At 35.0% G+C, this 19151-nt stretch overlaps 1 protein-coding gene across 1 annotated transcript; it reads right to left on the bottom strand.

Moving 5' to 3' along the window:
- Nucleotides 1-431: 431 nt before the first annotated feature.
- Nucleotides 432-18056, bottom strand: LOC132551296 (alkaline phosphatase, tissue-nonspecific isozyme-like). Its single transcript, XM_060215423.1, has 10 exons — nucleotides 17844-18056; nucleotides 16908-17082; nucleotides 16388-16557; nucleotides 15654-15776; nucleotides 14022-14118; nucleotides 13569-13709; nucleotides 13148-13339; nucleotides 12832-12957; nucleotides 12168-12377; nucleotides 432-571 (listed from the first exon to the last, which is right to left on the bottom strand). The coding sequence occupies exons 1-10, from the start codon at nucleotides 17955-17957 to the stop codon at nucleotides 432-434; spliced, it is 1488 nt and encodes a 495-aa protein (XP_060071406.1). The 5' UTR covers nucleotides 17958-18056.
- Nucleotides 18057-19151: the final 1095 nt, after the last annotated feature.

Consider the following 19151-nt stretch of genomic DNA (forward strand, 5'->3'; position numbering starts at 1 on the left):
GACACTAACTTACTAATATGTCAGTATAAAGACCCAGTCCATGTGTCGTATATCTATCTAATGGATAGAAGTGATGTTTTAAAATCGACACTTTTAATCCTTTATTATTGGTTCTAGGCGTGGGGGAGTGATGGAGGTTACACAAATCATAATTAGTATCAAACATTCATTACTGATGCCATACATAATGTATCATCCTACATTCTCCCAGTTTCCATAGCTGATGTCATACTTTCCTAGTTTCCTGTAACGTCCATAGCTAATGTCAAATCATCCTAGTTTCCCAAAACGTCCATAGCTGATGTCACATCATCCTAGTTTCCCCAAACGGTCATAGCTGATGTCACATCATCCTTGTTTCCTCTAACTTCCATAGCTGATGTCACATCATCCTAGTTTCCCCAAACGTCCATAGCTGATGTCACATCATCCTAGTTTCCCCAAACGTCCATAGCTGATGTCACATCATCCTTGTTTCCCCAAACGTCCATAGCTGATGTCACATCATCCTTGTTTCCCCAAACGTCCATAGCTGATGTCACATCATCCTTGTTTCCCCAAACGTCCATAGCTGATGTTACATCATCCTTGTTTCCCCAAATTTCCAAACATAATGTATCGTCCTAGCTTCTCCCGGTTTCCACAGCTGATGTTGTATCATCCTAGCTTCTCCCAGATTTCATAGCTGATGCCATATCATCCAAGCTTCTCCCAAATTCCATAGCTAGTGTCATATCAATATAGCATGTCCCAGTTTCCACAGCTGTTGTCATATCATCCTAGCTTCTCCCCAATTCCATAGCTGATGTCATATCATTATAGCTTCTCCCAAATTCCACAGCTGATGCCATATCATTCTAGCTTCTGCCACTTTCCACAGCTGATGTCGTATCATCCCAGCTTCTCCAAGTTTCCATAGCTGTTGTCATATCATCCTAGCTTCTCCCAAATTCCATAGCTAATGTCATATCATTATAGCTTCTCCCAAATTCTACAGCTGATGTCATATCATCCTTGCTTCTCCCAGTTTCCACAGCTGTTGCCATATCATCCTAGCTTCTCCCAAATTCCATAGCTAATGTCATATCATTATAGCTTCTCCCAAATTCCACAGCTGATGTCATATCATCCTTGCTTCTCCCAGTTTCCATAGCTGATGCCATATCATCCCAGCTTCTCCCAAATAGCATAGCTGATGCCATATCATCCTAGCTTCTCCCAAATTCCACAGCTGATGCCATATCATCCTAGCTTCTCCCAAATTCCATAGCTGATGTCATATCAATATAGCTTCTCCCAGTTTCCACTGCTGATGTCATATCATCCTAGCTTCTCCCAAATAGCATAGCTGATGTCATATTATCCTAGCTTCTCCCAAATAGCATAGCTGATGCCATATCATCCTAGCTTCTCCCAAATTCCATAGCTGATGTCATATCATCCTAGTGTCTCCCACTTTCCATAACTGATGGCATATCATCCTAGCTCCTCCCAAATTCCATAGCTAATGTCATATCATTATAGCTTCTCCCAGTTTCCACAGCTGATGTCATATCATCCTAGTGTCTCCCACTTTCCATAACTGATGCCATATCATCCTAGCTCCTCCCAAATTCCATAGCTAATGTCATATCAATAAAGCTTCTCCCAGTTTCCACAGCTGATGTCATATCATCTTAGTGTTTCCCACTTTCCATAACTGATGCCATATCATCCTAGCTTCTCCCAAATTCCATAGCTGATGTCATATCATTATAGCTTCTCCCAGTTTCCATAGCTGTTGTCGTATTATCCTAGTGTCTCCCACTTTCCATAGCTGATGTCATATGGTCCATACTCCTACGACTATCGATACATATGCCCCTATATCAATATCCTTTTCCTATTGTTGAAGCGCACTTGCTTTTACCGAGTTTAGAACCATTGAATCTATCAGGATATACATTGTTCTTTGTATCTACCCAGGAACACATTGTTCATTGTATCCACGACATCAATACACTACCTTAATCATATCTGGTCAAACTTATGCTATAAAAATATGTATATAGCTCTTGTGATTTGTCAAACATAACAACATGTTAATTTTTTAGTTACGATAAAAAACAGAAATTTTCTTTGTGCAGATTTGTACAGCTTTGCAAAATGTTTTATTTACCGCAGTCAGATTTTGTGACATTCTTCTAGCCTCAAACAGAGTATAAAAAGAAAGGGAAAAAAGACTTCAGAATAACAATTGTTATAATATCAAACTGAATTTATTTGGCAATAAACTATTTCCGTAAGTCATTCTTCTGTGTCTTTTCATCCATTCCTCTGGTTGATCGTAAATATGGTGATGGATAATCACATAGAACAGAAGCTATATATCTCCATACTACTGTTGACAGACGATGGTTTCCTTTGTCGATTCCCTGAGAAGACTGGTAATGGACGAGATGTCGTATATTACAAAATATACATTATTGCCATTTCTGAAGACAAAATCCATTAGTGAACAGTATAACGTGATTGACAGTATTTCATAGCCAGCCCCAAGAATACCTAATGTTTGAGGCTGATTTCCTGCCGCTGTTTTAGACCGGAATAATTATACAGGTAAAAAATTGGATTTCGTGTCAGAGCAGAATTGTGTTTAAGAAACAAAACGTTTCAAGAGCTTTTCAAAATTTCCTTTTTTAGGAGTCCGTATATGTTTTCTAGATGATTAATACAACAAAACTATGTCCACTTATAGCTATATTAAGAATAAATGGCATTTTCCAATTAGTCAATACGTAAACAGAAAAGTTTATATTTGGAAGAGACAAATCGGATTATTCGTTATATGCACTGAGGCGAAAAACGTGTATCGATAACCCATCTAGATTGCTCATATTATCGACAATTTATGCTGGTCTGGCGAGAGATAATTGTATTAGTGTGTATAATTTCAAATTTGAAATCTATAAACATCTTCGAAATTGTTGAAAAATTATTTCCCGCACGTCCATGTTATCGAGAATTATATTGAGGGCAATTGCAAAATCATCTGCATTCTCTTGAGGTTGACCAGATTAAATTGTCGAATGGAGCTTCAGACACCTTAAACTGTTTAACGAGGTAATGGCGTGTCCTTCTGGGCTTGTAATTAGGAGGGTATAGCAAGGCCAAGACAAATTACAACCATTTTCCGTATAAGTAGATCTAATATTGTTATCTGGGGAGATGTATGATGGAATGGGAGAAATTCAAAATTTCGTCAAATTGCAGAGCGACATTTTACCGGAAGAATGTATAAAATGAGAATTTAAAAACAAGAATTTCATCATGATTGCAGAGATATTTTACCAGAAATACAAGTCAGCTATGATTTTCGTCATGGTACAGTTGTAGAACAGCGGATTACGGAAGTACAATTATAGGGCAATATTTTACCATGAGTTTCCCCCATCATTATTGCACCCATACTATTTTATCTGCATTAATTTTATTCTTGATATTTCAGCAAAATTTTTTCATTAAATTATTTATCTGCGTCTAAAAAATGTTACATCGATTGATTTTGTGCCCTATTTCTCTGTGCTCAATGAATATTTTTGTATTCAAATGTATTAAAAGTTAAACTGATTTCAGTTGGCATTCATATGTCTGTGAATGCCAGCTGAAAGCATTTCAATGTTTATGTGTATTATCTTAAATTCTCATCATTAGGAGGGTAAGCTACTTGTTTATATTCACGTGCAATATTTTATTCATCAGGAGCAGTTCACAGACTGGTAATACACAACCTTGGTAAGGTTGCACCATAGTAATGCTATACAATAGTAAATATGATCGATGTCATCATTGTCCGTATTGGACTATTAATTATATTGGCATTGATCTCTTACATGTATTGTTATCTGTATCGATTTCAGGATGTCAATAATGCTGCTGTGATACCCCTGAATAAAAAGTTACTATGTTGATCTGTAACATAATGTAATGTACATTCAGTACATGATCCCTATTAAATAAATAAATGCAATATAGCGTCGAAACACGATCAGCAATAGAGATTTTATCTACTTATTCATAAGCTGTGTTATATATATACTTATATATAAGTACCATACCTATTCTATATGGCTCACTACGGGAGGGCTGTGTACTCATTTCCTAATTAAATTTCATAGATTTTGTGGTGTCGAAACACAGTTTGAAGCCAGCAACAAAGATTGTATCTATTATTGACTTATGAACATCATATCCTTCATTTAGTCACTGATACTACTTCGCATTTAAACATTGTATAACTGAAGCATAAAACTGTATCTTAATTTTCTATTACGGCTTTCAACACTTAATAAAAATCAACAGCGCGCTTGCCAATTTTTTTTCAGGCAGAAACCGGAAACATATTTTTGCATTATATACGCATACGTCATGAATTGAAAATTGCGCAACAAATAACCTGCCTCCGTTTTATTTTGTTCTCAACATTAAGGAATTATGTGATAAAAAGTATCTTTATTTTGTTTTCCTTTCACATGAGATTTTATGACATTAAAGTATATATGGATTACGATAACGATCACACCTGATATATACCTGATTTCGTCTATAGCTGTGAGTAGTACAGAGTTTCTTAAGAAAGTCTTAATTACCGAAGAGGAAATTAGGAGCGTTGTCGGAAATGAAAATCGAGAATCGTTCTTATCTTTTGATTACTTGTGGGTAGGAACAATAGACATTAAAGGTCATTTAGATAATGTCTAAATCTATTTACATAAAACAACGTCCCTGGGCTATTTACACCTCAGTATTACAATAATGGAATGGAAATGTACAGCAAGTGACCAAATATTACATCGAATAGACATACTCCCATCTAAGCGAGCAACGGAAATCTCTAAAACGACAGTTGACAATCCTGTGCGTTGAAAATGTTTAAATGAATGCACAAAATGCAATCGTCATGCGTCCTTAATCAAAGGTCCATTAGACTGGTTGTCACAACAAACGGCGAATTTGATTTCTTTTTCTTTTTTCTTTTTTTTTTATATGTTTTTTTCCACTCACTTCCATTACAAGAGTACTTCTAAAAAATAAATGAACGATAATGCGATCTCATATTGTTGTGCAATGTCTTAATTTACGTCCCTACGTTTCATCTAAAAGGTCAGGGAAAAAAAACAAACCCAAGATTTGCATTTAACTTCAGTGGTATCAGAGCAGTACAAAGGATTGAGAGTTTTAATTTACAATCAATGAAAGACATTCTGCCATTTGCAAAATATTAAGTAGTCTGGGATGTTTCCGGAAAACATTCTACTAAACGACCGTCTTTGTGAAATTCTGACATTTTTTAAAGTACAATCATGGTAATCGATCTCCATATGCTTGACAGAAGTTAGTACAACAGCAACAGTACATGTTCACTTAATACGACTGCTGGTGATAACATCATTTCAAGACATTTCAATTTATTTTGCCAAAGTCTGTTGAATTTCTAAATTTAATTTTACAATAGGAAGTTCATCTGTTTGGTCATTTTGTGTTCTTTGACGATTTGTAAATGTTGTTTTGACAGAGAACTGCTGAAGCTTTCAGGATAGATATAACTTATTACTGAAGTTGTACAAGCAAGAAACGTAATGACATCTATGTCCGTTATAAATGAAAGGGCTTTGCAGTCAAATATCCATTAATGTTGCATGCAAATCCTTGTCTGAGATACATATTTCCTACTGACTAGATGGATTAGTCTTGTATACTCATAATATGCTATTTGATGTGAAATATCGCCCACTTTGTTGGCAGTTTTTAATTGTGTTTTATCCTATATATCTTTTCTTCGTCCTCAAGCGCGATTCTTTTGATGGATTTAGTTCGTTTTAAGCTCAACAGCTGCAAAAAGGCAGACCATGAATATGAGATTAAACCTCATGCATATTTATAAGCGGATAGTTTCCTGTATTGACATTGAAACGTTGCGTTCCTATAAACCCTTGCTTTGCATCAGCTTTCATCCTGAATCAAGGAAGGACATCACCTGATGGAATGCACTAAAGGATTAGAACACTTCCACGCGCTAGCTCCTCTTTCGTATCAAATACATTTTATCATCTTTGAAATAAAAAAATTCTCCTCGCATTATTTAAATCTTTCCTGTCTTCATCGATCATTGGCATCTATCATGACAATGTCAAGGAATATTCCTTAGATACGTACAAGACAAAAGCGCTGGGGCTTTGTTGACTATTACAATGACGCAGTAAAACAGACAGACGACAATTTTAAACTTTTTTATTCTGACGCATGTATGTGATAAAAACAGTTCGAAACGATGTGCAGAACAGCATCATGTTTCCTACACAGAGTGATCAGCACAGAGCGTTGGGTATTTCATGACGTATTACAACAGTTTACAGTGGTGAAGGTAAACAGGAACTGAGACCCTTGTTTTAATGAGATATACAAATTGAACGTCGCATTCACATATAACCATGTCTGTACTTTTAGCAATGTTATATGAGTGCATCATTTAGACTTAGGTAATTTGGTAAGAAGGATCATTTTACCTCACTAATGGTCAATGTTTGCTATCCAATGAATCTGTCTTCAATAATCTGAAAACCATATAAGGTAATGGGATGTTGTGATTGACGTATTAAAGATATTATGTATATCAAAATGATCAGTAGGTTTTCAGAACTGTCTTCAAAGTTACCTATCGCTGTTTATTCTACTTCGCTGTGTCATTCTATGACAAAAGAGGTCCTGGATGCCAATAATTCTGCAAAAAAAAAAAAAAAAAAAAACCCAAAAAAATAAAAAAACAAAAAACAAACAAAAACAAAAAAGAAAAACAAAAATGTTTATTGGCATCTTGCTATTTTATCTCACTTTTGTAGCTTTTCATATTAGCTCAAACTTTCTTATTCGGGTTATAAATGGTGCTTAAATGTTACAGCTTCGTAGAGGTTTTGAGAAATAAAGTAAAATCAAGTTTTGTCTTGAAATGTAGTTTTAACGAAGGACTTGTATACATACGAAGATAAGTATGAGGGGTGATAAGTATACCCATGGTATGACTTTCTTTTATCTTATAAGTTGAGTAATAACAGATATATATCAGATGAGGAAGGACATGTTTACATGGATATTAGATCTGATGGAACAAACAAGCGTCACACGAATAGCATAGCGTACCGGTACTTGGATTGTTACTCACTAATTACATAAAACTGATATGGGTTTACTTTGACTGACCCGTACACTAGTAATTTGTTAATTAACTACATGTAACATTAGCTGTTGACCAACAAAGATTGCTGACATGTGTAAGGTAATATATCATCACTGACTTTATAATTTTCTTGGAAAAAGTATATATATTTATTTCAAACTATACACATATAATTAAAACTATACATTTTTGTTTCAAAGAACATGTATAAAATAATTACTTTATACAAAATAAGTTGCTTAAATATATCTTATTGCTTTACTTGATACAGGCGCACAAAAAAAAAAAAAAAACAAAAACAAAAAAAAAAAAAAAAAACAAACAAAAAAAAAAAAAAAAAACTAAAAAAAAAACCCCAAAAAAACAAAACAATGAGAAAAAAACAAAAAAACAAAACAAAAAACAAAAACAAAAACAAAAACAAAAAAAAAAAAACCAAGGAAATAACATCATGTCAATAACATCAGAATCCGAATTGAAATTCAGCAAAACTCGGACAGAATATGAACAAAAGAAAGATATATAAGGAAACTATACAAGATAGTAAGATCAAGTGAGCCTGAAGGGTAAGCGTCTTCTGCTTCATCGACGACCTTCGCCATGTAAATCTTGGTTAATCCAAATAAGTAATGTCACGTTCTCAAATAAGAACAAGGTATATAACAACAGAATCAACAGGCAATCATATCGCGCCAAGAAACAAGGAGAGCACACTCCGTAAAATTTCCCCACAATATTCATCAACCAGCATCTTTTGAAAACCCGTGTTACAAGTGTGTCCTTCAGTTGATGACTTTTTACACGAAAATCGAATCGTGTAACCAAGAACAGACCTCTGAATATCGAATCAACCGTGACATGCACACACCATTAGGCGAAAAATCTTGTATCATTCCTTCGATGTATCTGTCATATCTTTGTCTGGATGTCAATTAATACCTGCCACTGACACGTTAGATAACTTTGAGGTAACTGTTCTACTGTCCGTGTATTGTTTTCCCGAGATGTCTGTGATAACGAATGAATTCATTTTAAGAATTTTTACTTGTGTTAAATGAATCTTCGATGTAAAACGTTGGTAAAGTCGAGACTTTTGTGATATATAGCCTACAAACTCGCTATTAGAATCGGTCCATAATTGTAACCCGGATGAACTATTGGCTGAATCTATATCCTCGATCATAGCTCGGTTATAAGTGTACCCAATGTTGTATTCTAATAAGACAAAATTTCGACATCAAGCTCACAAGCAGACGCACCTGCACCGAATAGTGAAACCAAGCTGATTTAATCTAAGAAATTGTCAACTCCGAAAAAGCCAAATGATTGCAGAAAAAAGGACAAACAAGTGGATAGCATATTTCTATTAAATCATCAACTAAACTGGTTTTTGTATCTGTTTTGTCCCTTTTTAACCCGTCAGTGGTGCTAAGGGCATACATTGCTAAAAGCTAGAAAGCGACTGAGGAAAACCGAAGTTGGTTAAAATAAAAGTCAGAAAACAGATTGCAATGACAAAATCTGCCAGTTATATGTCCACTTTTTATTAAACCAGAGGCACAATGTGCAATAGCTTTAGGGGTCGTTAAAGAAATACTCTATATATTCGCAGTATAAAACAAAATTGTGGTATAATGTACATTTTTGTATATACTGAAAGGTTTAAAAATGTTCCTACATTATGACGCTTTACTACTGTTCAGCTTAACGCTACGAACATCAATCATCAGATCTACGACAGGAGTGTTTCTGTCAAAGAATGTTACAAAACACACAAAATGACGTAATTGAGATTTCATCAATCACATCCATAGTATGTAACTTCAGTTAGCACATTTAATTGACAGCGGTAGTGAGATGTGTGGAGCTCTTACACAAGCAAATCTGATTGTTCGCCTCCCGAGAGTCTATACTGACGCGTAACTCAATAACTTGCACTACTTAAGAAAAAAAACAATATTTTTTTTATTTTACGCTCTGACAGAAACTTAATGTCACAGACAGAAACTAGACATGTTTTTTCAGTAGGCTTATAAAGTTTTCAGCTTTTGCTTTCAATACCAATCAAAGCATATTTTGTTTGTAGAGATGCGAAACACATCAAACCTTTACTGGAGTGGCCTATTTAAGTACGCATAGCCTTCAACGCACTGTCACGTTCATCACCGTCAATGGAGATTAGTGTTTGAATTGATCTAAATGACGGCAAGCGTTACTGTCACCGTTTCCAGCACTTCGATCAGACACATTTCACCATGGCTAGCTCTATCTTGCCGTTTCGGTGAAGACTAGATGTGGCGCTGTAATTAGAGGTATTGAATCTTCTGTACGATAACATGAAAACGTTCGATAAATGATAGAATCTGATCGTGTAATGATGATATGAAGACATTGTCAGCACGTGAACAAGCAGATGTTAGGAACACGTCAAGACTGTCTGTTCACAATACAGTCAAGGACATTCCGACAATATCTTAGTGAGGGTGTCTGATTTTAACATAATACTGCGGATTTTTAATATGGGGACAAGCTTTCAATGTTAACCTGTAATGCATTGAGAGAGAAAAAAAGTTCCCAGATAACAAATCGGAATCGTCCAGTCACTACACATGTGTTATAAAAAGAGGATACGGCACATACGTAACTTATTTTGGGGGTTTTTTAAAGCATTTTTTATGTCTCCATCAAAGATATACATTGAGTGTTGTCAATCTCTGTGTGTGTGTGTATGTGTGTGTGTGAGAGAGAGAGAGAGAGAGAGAGAGAGAGGGAGAGAGAGAGAGAGAGAGAGAGAGAGAGAGAGAGAGAGAGAGAGAGAGAGAGAGAGAGAGAGGGGGGGGGGGGGGGGGGCGGGGGGGGAGAGAGAGAGAGACCTTGTATTTCATGATGATACACATTCTCTAATCAAAACCAGTTCTTAGAAAGAGATACTGTGTTTGTACTTGGTATTTTTGATATTGAAAACAAACATCCCGTTATCAGACTAAGGTACACCAAGCTATAAGTCACAGAGAACTTGAACGATCAATAGAATAATGTATAGATTGTTCTTCCAATGGTTAAAATGTTCCTGGTTTTACAAAAAAAAAAAAAAAAAAATTGAAGAAAGAGAGTGACTGTCTATTTCTTAAGGGGGCCGCGGTTTTCTTTATTAGTTTCATATACAAAAATTGTTTTCTTGATTGATTCCGTCGTAACATCGTTGTTCCATGTTCACTTTTAAATGTAATATTCTATAATGTAACTTCAACACTTTATGTATCCAATTATTTATTTATTATTATTTGAAAACAATATATCTTTCTTTTGTTCATATCTTGTCCTAGTTTTGTTGAATTTGAGATAAAATAATGATTCTGTTGATATGTTGGCATTATCCTTGTTTTTCTTTTTTTCTTCTTCTTCTTCTTTTTTTTTTTTTTTTTTTTTTTTTATTTTGTTTCTTTTATGCAAAGTTCTTCATAGACCCCTCAATACAATTTCAGATTTGGATAAAATATAGCAAAAAATCCATTGTACTGAATCATACAGTTGTTTCATCTTTTCTACAATGATTCGTCATTTATGCTTGATACCATAATCACCTTAAGTGATGATGATGTAGAAACATTAAAACTGAAGGAACAGAATGTCGAAAAAGGATGACAAAGTACAATAGCACCCTAATCTAATCCAATCAAAGTTTTGTTCAAGATTTTAAAAGATTTTAAAACATGCATGTGTATATTCTGAACTTGTGTCGATCTAAACTCACAATTCACAATAAGGTGGCAGAGTATTTTCAAACCATACTTCATAGTGACAAGAAATAAGCCGTGGTATCATTAATGATCAGAGTGTATTGATGCATTAAATGTTAACAGCCAGCGTGTAAGTTATGCAGAGTTACCCCCCTTCGATGTCTCTCTTGTATTCAGATAATTGTAACAGATTATCCGAATCTATCCAGAAATGTTGTAGATATTACTACAGCAGTACTACTGAACAGTGGATGTCGAAAGTCATTGGATATGTCAGTGAAGTATAAAGGAAATTTCCGGTTTGAGGATAACTGACAATGCTTTGCTGGCTTACATAAAAGAAATTTTAATTGGTAAAACTCATGATATTTTCAATGTGTGACGCGTATATAGTTTGATGAGGTATTCCTGGTTTCGGAGGTAGGCCTATTGGCTACTTTCTATCATTTTTTCTTGGAAACTTTTCTTTCTAGGCGTTCCAGAAGAGTAAGCGTTTTATGCTTCATCGACGACACCCAACATGTAAATCTCGGTCATTCCAAGTAAGTAAAATGTCAAAGTTCTCAAACGAGAACAAGGTATACAACAACAGAACCAAGAAGCGAACTTACGATCATCATAAACATCCAACTTTATATAGCACAAATAATTAGAAGGTGTCTGAATGAGATCACTATGACAAACGTAAAATTTCCCAATAATTTTCACCAACGACTGGAATTTTGTTAATACTATTTCGTTGTTTCCTGACGATTGATTTAAACAAATATGTATTCGTGTTTTCAACATTTTATTTATCTATTTCGTAAAAGATAAACTGCTGATCCTTGTACAATTTTTTAAACACCGGTTTTACAAATACATTTTGTACACTTACATTGTCAAACATGATAGTACAAAAAATATAAATTCATAAAAAAGTGATATATGATAAAAATTGTGTCTCGATATTTCTGATTTAATCATAAATATGTACCTTGTTATAACTTTATTGATATGGACGCAGTATTATTATTAAACTAATACTGTAAAAAGATTAATTTTCGTTGGGATTTATTTAACATTTATCGACAAAATCAAGTGTTATTTTTAAGAAACCACGAAAATTGAGCCCCGCAAAAAATTATGATATATCTATTACATCCATGTAAACATAATCTTGATAAAATACAAAAACAACATATTCATAACAGAGCACGTGCAGTATTGAGCACCACTGAATCCTTCAGGTTGTATATCGTTGCATCTATATTTGTTGTTAGCGACGCACGCGGCGTACGTCATTACGTGCGCTATATAGTGCTGCTCGTGAACGCCGTGAATCAGGTGTGACATCGGTCCACGTGCGTAGATGGCTACATCCTCCCCGCCGTGTGTTTCTGAGCCCCTCGGAGCTGCTGCCACCTGGAGGTAGTCTTTGTCAGCTATAAAAACCAAATATCAATAACTTGTTAAGTCGTCCATGTAAACGAAAAAGGAACACTGACTAGATAAAAAAAAAATGATTGAAAAAAGATTTTTCAACTTAGGTGTATAATTTCAAGGACAAAATATGCGTAATAATTGTCATACTTTCTAAAGAATTAATCAGTTATCATATATGTACGTAAGAAATTGTTTGCATAAATATTCATAGAATGGCATATGTACAAATCTCCCTTGTGTCATGGCGGACCCCTCTAGTGGTATCCCAATCCCTCTTGTGCCATAGAGATACAAATATTATACAAAAGATACATAATACATTTAAATAAAAACAGCACAAGAGTATCAAACAAGTGCCTTGTCCTTCAAGGTCATTGGTGCTAAAGGTCAAAATTATTGAAACGAAGACGTCAGATGGAGAAGGTGCACCATGCATGTCTATACAGTACTTACTTGTGTCCACAGCAGACACGTTGGTCCTATTTCCCCAGTCGTAACTAGCTCCATTACCGTACAGTAAAGTGGTAAACGGTATACCATCCTTTGCTAAGTAGGACTTGCCAACATTGTTTACTACACCTTTAAAACAAACAAAAATGTAAACATTCTTTTCATTTGGGCATTGCATTTTTCGATTTCGAGATAAAATCTTAAGTTCTACTTTGAATAAATTCTTAAACAAATGTCTGGGCGTTTACTTTGACGATGCTGTCTCATTCCGGATATCACGTTCCATCGATGTCGTTGACTCGTTTTTAATATTACTTACCAAATATATCGTTGCCTCGTTCCTGGTATCCAGCAATGTTAAAGACGTGTGAATGATCAGCAGTAACAATGATAAGTGTTTCACTTTCGTCTGTCATATCCATGGCAACCTTAACGGCGTCCTCCAGAGCCAACACCGAATACAGCGACCTCTTGGCGTTGTTGTCATGGTGAGCGTGATCAATCCGTCCCTCTTGACCGCACCAAAAAAGTAAACAAGACTTGCATGTTTAACATAAAAACATGTTTATCGCTCGTATTTGCCTAAAATCTTTGTCGACCAAAATTGTTATCAACGTCATCTAAATATTCCAATTATTCACTGCTTCAAATTCTGGTGTACTCTCTTTCTCATATATTTTATTCAAGACGAAAATTCAACTCTGTGATAACGGCTAATTTTCAATATGGGACTTTTTTACCTTCAACCATAAGGAAGAAGCCATTTTCGTCCTTTTGAAGAACTTGGATAGCCTTCCGCGTCATTTCCGCTAGGGAGGGTTCACCATTCGACCCATTGTTTCTGTCCAACTCGTGCTGCATATGGCCCTGCTCAAACAGACCTTGTTCGAAAACGGAACATTTGGACAAGTAAGATATTATAATTAATTCCAATGCTGTAATTTTCGTGGTTAAAAACATCTTTCATTGACACGTGATTTCGTGGATGAATATACTCAATAAATCTACTTAAACTAATTTCAACAGTTTGTGCCTTTATGGATGAAGAGTAATCACGAAATCGAAGAAAATAATTCATCCGCGAAAATGAATGATTTTACAGTATGTTATCGCAAAATGTGTGTGTGTTTTTTTTTTTATAAACAAGAGGCAGGGAGTTTCACAAGAAGGAAAGTGGACCCGATGATAGTTACCCAGAATGTAGTCTGTCTTGGAGGCATCGATAGCATCAAACTGAGATTTGTTCCAGACATACTCCGCCCTAGAATCTTTGTGCTTGTCCTTCCAAATCTGAAATGAAATATTTGTTTTCATTATATTGAATATCAGTTTATTATATATAGTAAAATATGAAAAATGTGCCATGCTTTTATTTGGTGACTTTTGTCGGCGAATTATATAATCTAGAGTCGTAAACGATAAAAATCTAAGTTTGAGAACAACATTTGAATGTGATAGATTTCACCCAAGAATCGATCGATAGCTAATTATTTTAATGAAGTCCTGACAAATCGATGAATACACCCACACTAGTTTGATCATATTTATAAAAGCTTGGCAAACGCTATTGTGTCATCGATAGTGCAGTGTTTCCATCCTTTGTTCTGAATTTGTAATTTGCACTGAAAGATAATTGAATTAATAAAATTTGTGCGTGTCTATTTGTTTGTTTGTTTTTTTTTTTTTTAATATTTTGAGCATGCAGACACTTTCAGTAGACCTTAGCTCCCGATGCCAGCCTTATCCTGTATGCATTGTTTTAATTCGAATAAAATCAATATGGAACATAACGGATTTTTGAATTGATTGAATTTTATCACAGCGAATCTCTCTGTTTTTATCACCACTAACATCGGCCAAGTTTAGTTTTCCTCTCACGTTTCAAGAATTTAAGCCAAACCATTAAACAAGGGAGGTAAGTGGGCGGCTTTATTTTATTTTAATTTATTTTTTGGCGGGGGATGCGTTGAATGATTGAATCTGAATATCAGACTTATCAATTGCAAATATTATATATAGCTGTAAATAAAACTAATATATTATAAATATATATTATACTATTATATTGAAATATTATACATATTCTTTTAGTTGTACGGTTACAATTTGCATATACTTTCATATCATATTTTTTGAAAAAGAAGTTTAAAAATTGACGACAAAAATATGAGTTATTGCCTGTAAAAAAACTTCGAGATAACTCAACCTATATGACTATTCCCAAGCGAATGATCATAATAAAAGAATCCACTGGTCATAGCAGATTTGTGTTATCAGGATAGGAAACTCTGGTTTCGATAATTCTGAGTAAGTGACTTCAATTTTCGATATCGAGATGACTTAATGTTAAGACAACAATTACACGCCACAAATTATAAAAAAAAATTTATTTAATAGAAACAGACAACACATGATACCTACAATACTGTACTCTCTCTCTCTCTCTCTCTCTCTCTCTCTCTCTCTCTCTCTCTCTCTCTCTCTCTCTCTCTCTCTCTCTCTCTCTCTCTCTCTCTCTCTCTCTCTCTCTCTCTCTCTCTCTCTCTCTCTCTCTCTCTCTCTCTCTCTCTCTCTCTCTCTCTCTCTCTCTCTCTCTCTCTCTCTCTCTCTCTCTCTCTCTCTCTCTCTTTGTCTCTATACATGTACGGTAATATTTATCTGTACATGTACAAAGAAAATACGTTTGTAGTCACACGAGATATCAAATGAATCTAAGTCTTCACTGAAATCATACATCAAAACTTATTTATTTTAAACACGAAGTTTTTAATTTCTTTCACGTATCAAAATTACAAAGTCTATCAAAGGGAGGTAACTCCCGTTACCTGTGTGAGATCGACACCATCAAGACGTTGAAGTCTGGCACTGTTTCCGTTTACATCTCTGTCATTTTCAGGATCAAGTTGATTTGCTGGCAGGAAATACCGTCGTCCCCCGCCTAACATCACCTTAACACAGACAAGTACATTATTTACCTGTACAATGGAGCATTTAAAAAAAATAATTGAGACGAACATAAATATATATTTACCACATATATGATATATCGCTTGATAGAAACATTTGGAGTGCAAAAGGTATGATTTTGTATAAAATATGTACTATCGCTTTAAACACAGTCTTTTTTTACATGAAAGGAACTGCTGTGGCCGATTCAATATATCGGTATTAACACAATTTTGCTAGTCAAGTCAGTCAACAGACATGAAAGAATCTGGTATAGATGAGTCGGTATATCGGTATTAAGCAACCATTTCAAGTCGGTCAACAGAAAGTAACTGGTTGGCTCTCAGTTTCATCATTTTCGAGAGGTCAAAGAGAATTTTGAAATCTAACAGAGACATTCAATCTTCGCGTCTTCTGTATAAAATTACTTTTTGCTTCAAGCTTTTGATAAAGCAGGAAAATCTCAGCAAATTAAAAGAACAACCTTTACGGTACATCAAATATGATATTGAACGAAACTCTTTAGTTTTGTACTAACGGAATATTAGCCGTAGTATTGATGATAATAGCTTAAAACACATACATGTAAAAACAAGCTGGGAATAGGTCTCACCTTTGCAAAACTATTGTTGTAAACAAGTTGGGAGGCAATGTCGACACACCCTCCGGTCACGCCCACCATATTTGCATCTCCCTCCCAGTCACGTGTTGCTGATTTTGCGTACGCACATGCAGGCGTTGCATGTGTGATTCTTGATGTAGTGACCGCGCCCACTGAACGACCTGTACGTGTGCAATACGTAATTATTATATCAAAGTTTTTAAAATTCGACCAATGATTGCAGATCATCATAATTTTTGTAAAATGTAATTGAAATGTTCAGTATATTCATTTAAGCTAATACAGGTGCTCGTATTGAATTTTGTCTCAATACGGATGTATACACAATAGTATATGTGTAATCTTTTGATACTGTCTTTTTAACTTATAGTAAGTAAGTTGGCATTTATCATGTGTTGATGGCGCAAAAATCGTTATCTATGAGATGAAAAAGAAATGGGCGGCTTGGAACAGAAGATTCTTCATATGTTTTACGTTAAGCTCGCAAAATAGTACTAAAAAGCTGACTTACCATCTTCCCGAAACCAATCGAACACACACGGAATTTCGTTGCCGAACTGAGATGCACAGTCCCGAGCAACGGCGTGATCATTTAAACCAATCAAGCGATAGTTCGTCTTTTCTCCGCACATGATAGCTGTAGCCGTGGAAGCCGATCCTGTCGTCTGTCGGTCATTGGAGTATGTCTGGAAACAGGTCAGAGTTCATTCATTATAGTTATTCAGCCTCCTATTGAGCAACAAAGGCGCAAGGGGAGACAACCTTATTCCATCTGTGCTGGATATAGTGTAAGAAGAATTTAATTGTAAAACCAATTTAAATAGGTAGACAAGGTATTCAAATGGTTTTAGTGAACCAACCTATTGATGTTGTTTACCGTATGATGGCCAAACCATCAAGCAATATGTCGTTACTTCAATGTAAATACATGAAGATGCAGTATAGGAAAAAATCTGTGCAGAAACAAATTCGAAAAACGACTTGTCAGCCATGTTCTTTTAAAGACGTACGAGGTTTGTGTGGTAGTGGAAAGCAGGAATAACCAGGGAAAAACACCGACCTGTGACCAGCATCTGGTGACTTGCAAACATAGGCTTCGAATCCGAGATCCAGAGGTGGAAGGTTAGTGATAAAGACGGTCAAAGGCCTTTACCACTCTACCACCGCGGCCATTATTAACATATCTTTATAAAGTGAGTACGGCTCCTTTGAATAAACCGACAAACCGTAACATTACTAAGGATATGCTGGTTAAGGATAAAAAAACCCAACTAATATGTACGATAATAACATATATATCTGGAACCCTACCGGAAAAAAACCCAACTAATATGTACGATAATAACATATATATCTGGAACCCTACCGGAAATTGTGCTTTATTGTATTGTTGTAAGATTTAAAAAAAAATATGAGAGTTATGTGTTATGAGTTGAAGGTTTCTAACCTTTGATAGTCCAACGTTTGGGAACTTTTCGAACTCGAGGATAGTTTCCTCGCCTGGAGCTCCACGTGTTTGGCCCCGGAGTATCCTACCAGCTGTCACAGTAGACACACCCATACCGTCGCCTATAAATAGAATGACGTTGCGTGCCTTGTTGGTGTTCTGCTTCCGGTTCAAAGCTTTGTTGAGTTCTTGTTGTGCGAGCTCTTTCCAATTGGTGCATTCTGAAAATTCCGATTTGTAAGACGTGTGAATATATCTATTTTTTAAGTTCTTCCAAACGATCGTAATCGTCGTCGTCGTCATCGTCGTTGTCTCTGAAATAAATCTGCATTCAGACTTTCCCTCTTGGTTCCTTGGACGGAAGTCGTCATATTCTAGATGATGTTGTTTCTCATATTTATTCATTAATGATGATATATATAATATTAAACATAAGCCAAAAGCAAACAAACTAACAAAAACAGTCATTCCGAATTATTCCGTATACATTAGATTGCAATTAAAATAATAAGTACATTTTGATACCACAACATATGATAATACATATACATTATTTTGAGAATTTGTCACGATAATTGAAAGGAATTATGCATGTGTACAATGTACAGTGTGTAGAGACACGTGATTTACAGCTTTGTTTCCGCCCTTCTAGAACTCATTATTGGCGAATCGTAAATTTATGGACATTTATTGAATTTTGCAATGCTCTTGTTCATAATTCGACTGTATAAACCGAATTTCCAGACACTGTTTGTTTATATGTATATCACTTGTTTGGTTCCTTTCCTGAGTAAATAAATCCAGAAAAAGTATGTATTTTTCCTGGAGTCTCTCTGTATTATTTACATTGATGTTATTTTTGAAATATTTATTCTCCTTTTCATTGATTAGTAATGATAAAGATTAGTAAAAACATAAGGATAAATACTAAAGACATTAAGAATTATTCAAATCATTTTAATGTTTTACATAATATTACGATCAAAATGTTAATTACATCTTAAAACAATTATTGCAGGGGAGGTAACTCTGATAGTCTCGAAAGAATTATTTTTTTACAATATATTTTTAAGAAGCGTCTTCAATGTTTTTCCTAGCTTTGTCTCACTTGCTTGTGAAAATGTTCTTAACAAGTTATATCTAAAGTCTATGAGATTGCCAACTTCTTTTAAAGAGGTGCACGGGTAAAATAAAAAAAAAAAGAATCCATTCCTCCATGGCTCTGTGTTCGACGCTCAGTAGGGACACTTATTTTTTCTGTTCTTTTTTGTTTCATTTTGTTAATCTGATGACATTTTATTTTTTCTT

This window comes from Ylistrum balloti, unplaced genomic scaffold, assembly GCF_031769215.1.
Source record: "Ylistrum balloti isolate Yb309-2 unplaced genomic scaffold, AGI_CSIRO_Ybal_v1 Utg370192, whole genome shotgun sequence".
Lineage (NCBI taxonomy): Eukaryota > Metazoa > Mollusca > Bivalvia > Pectinida > Pectinidae > Ylistrum > Ylistrum balloti.

Excerpts from the sequence above, each read along its gene's own strand:
- LOC132551296 (XM_060215423.1), bottom strand. The coding sequence starts at position 17,957 with ATGGGTGTGTCTACTGTGACAGCTGGTAGGATACTCCGGGGCCAAACA. Across the intron at positions 15,777-16,387 it reads ACAACAATAGTTTTGCAAAG|GTGATGTTAGGCGGGGGACG; the intron begins GTGAGACCTATT and ends GTCTGTGTTAAG. Across the intron at positions 12,958-13,147 it reads ACGAGGCAACGATATATTTG|GTGTAGTAAACAATGTTGGC; the intron begins GTAAGTAATATT and ends TTTGTTTTAAAG.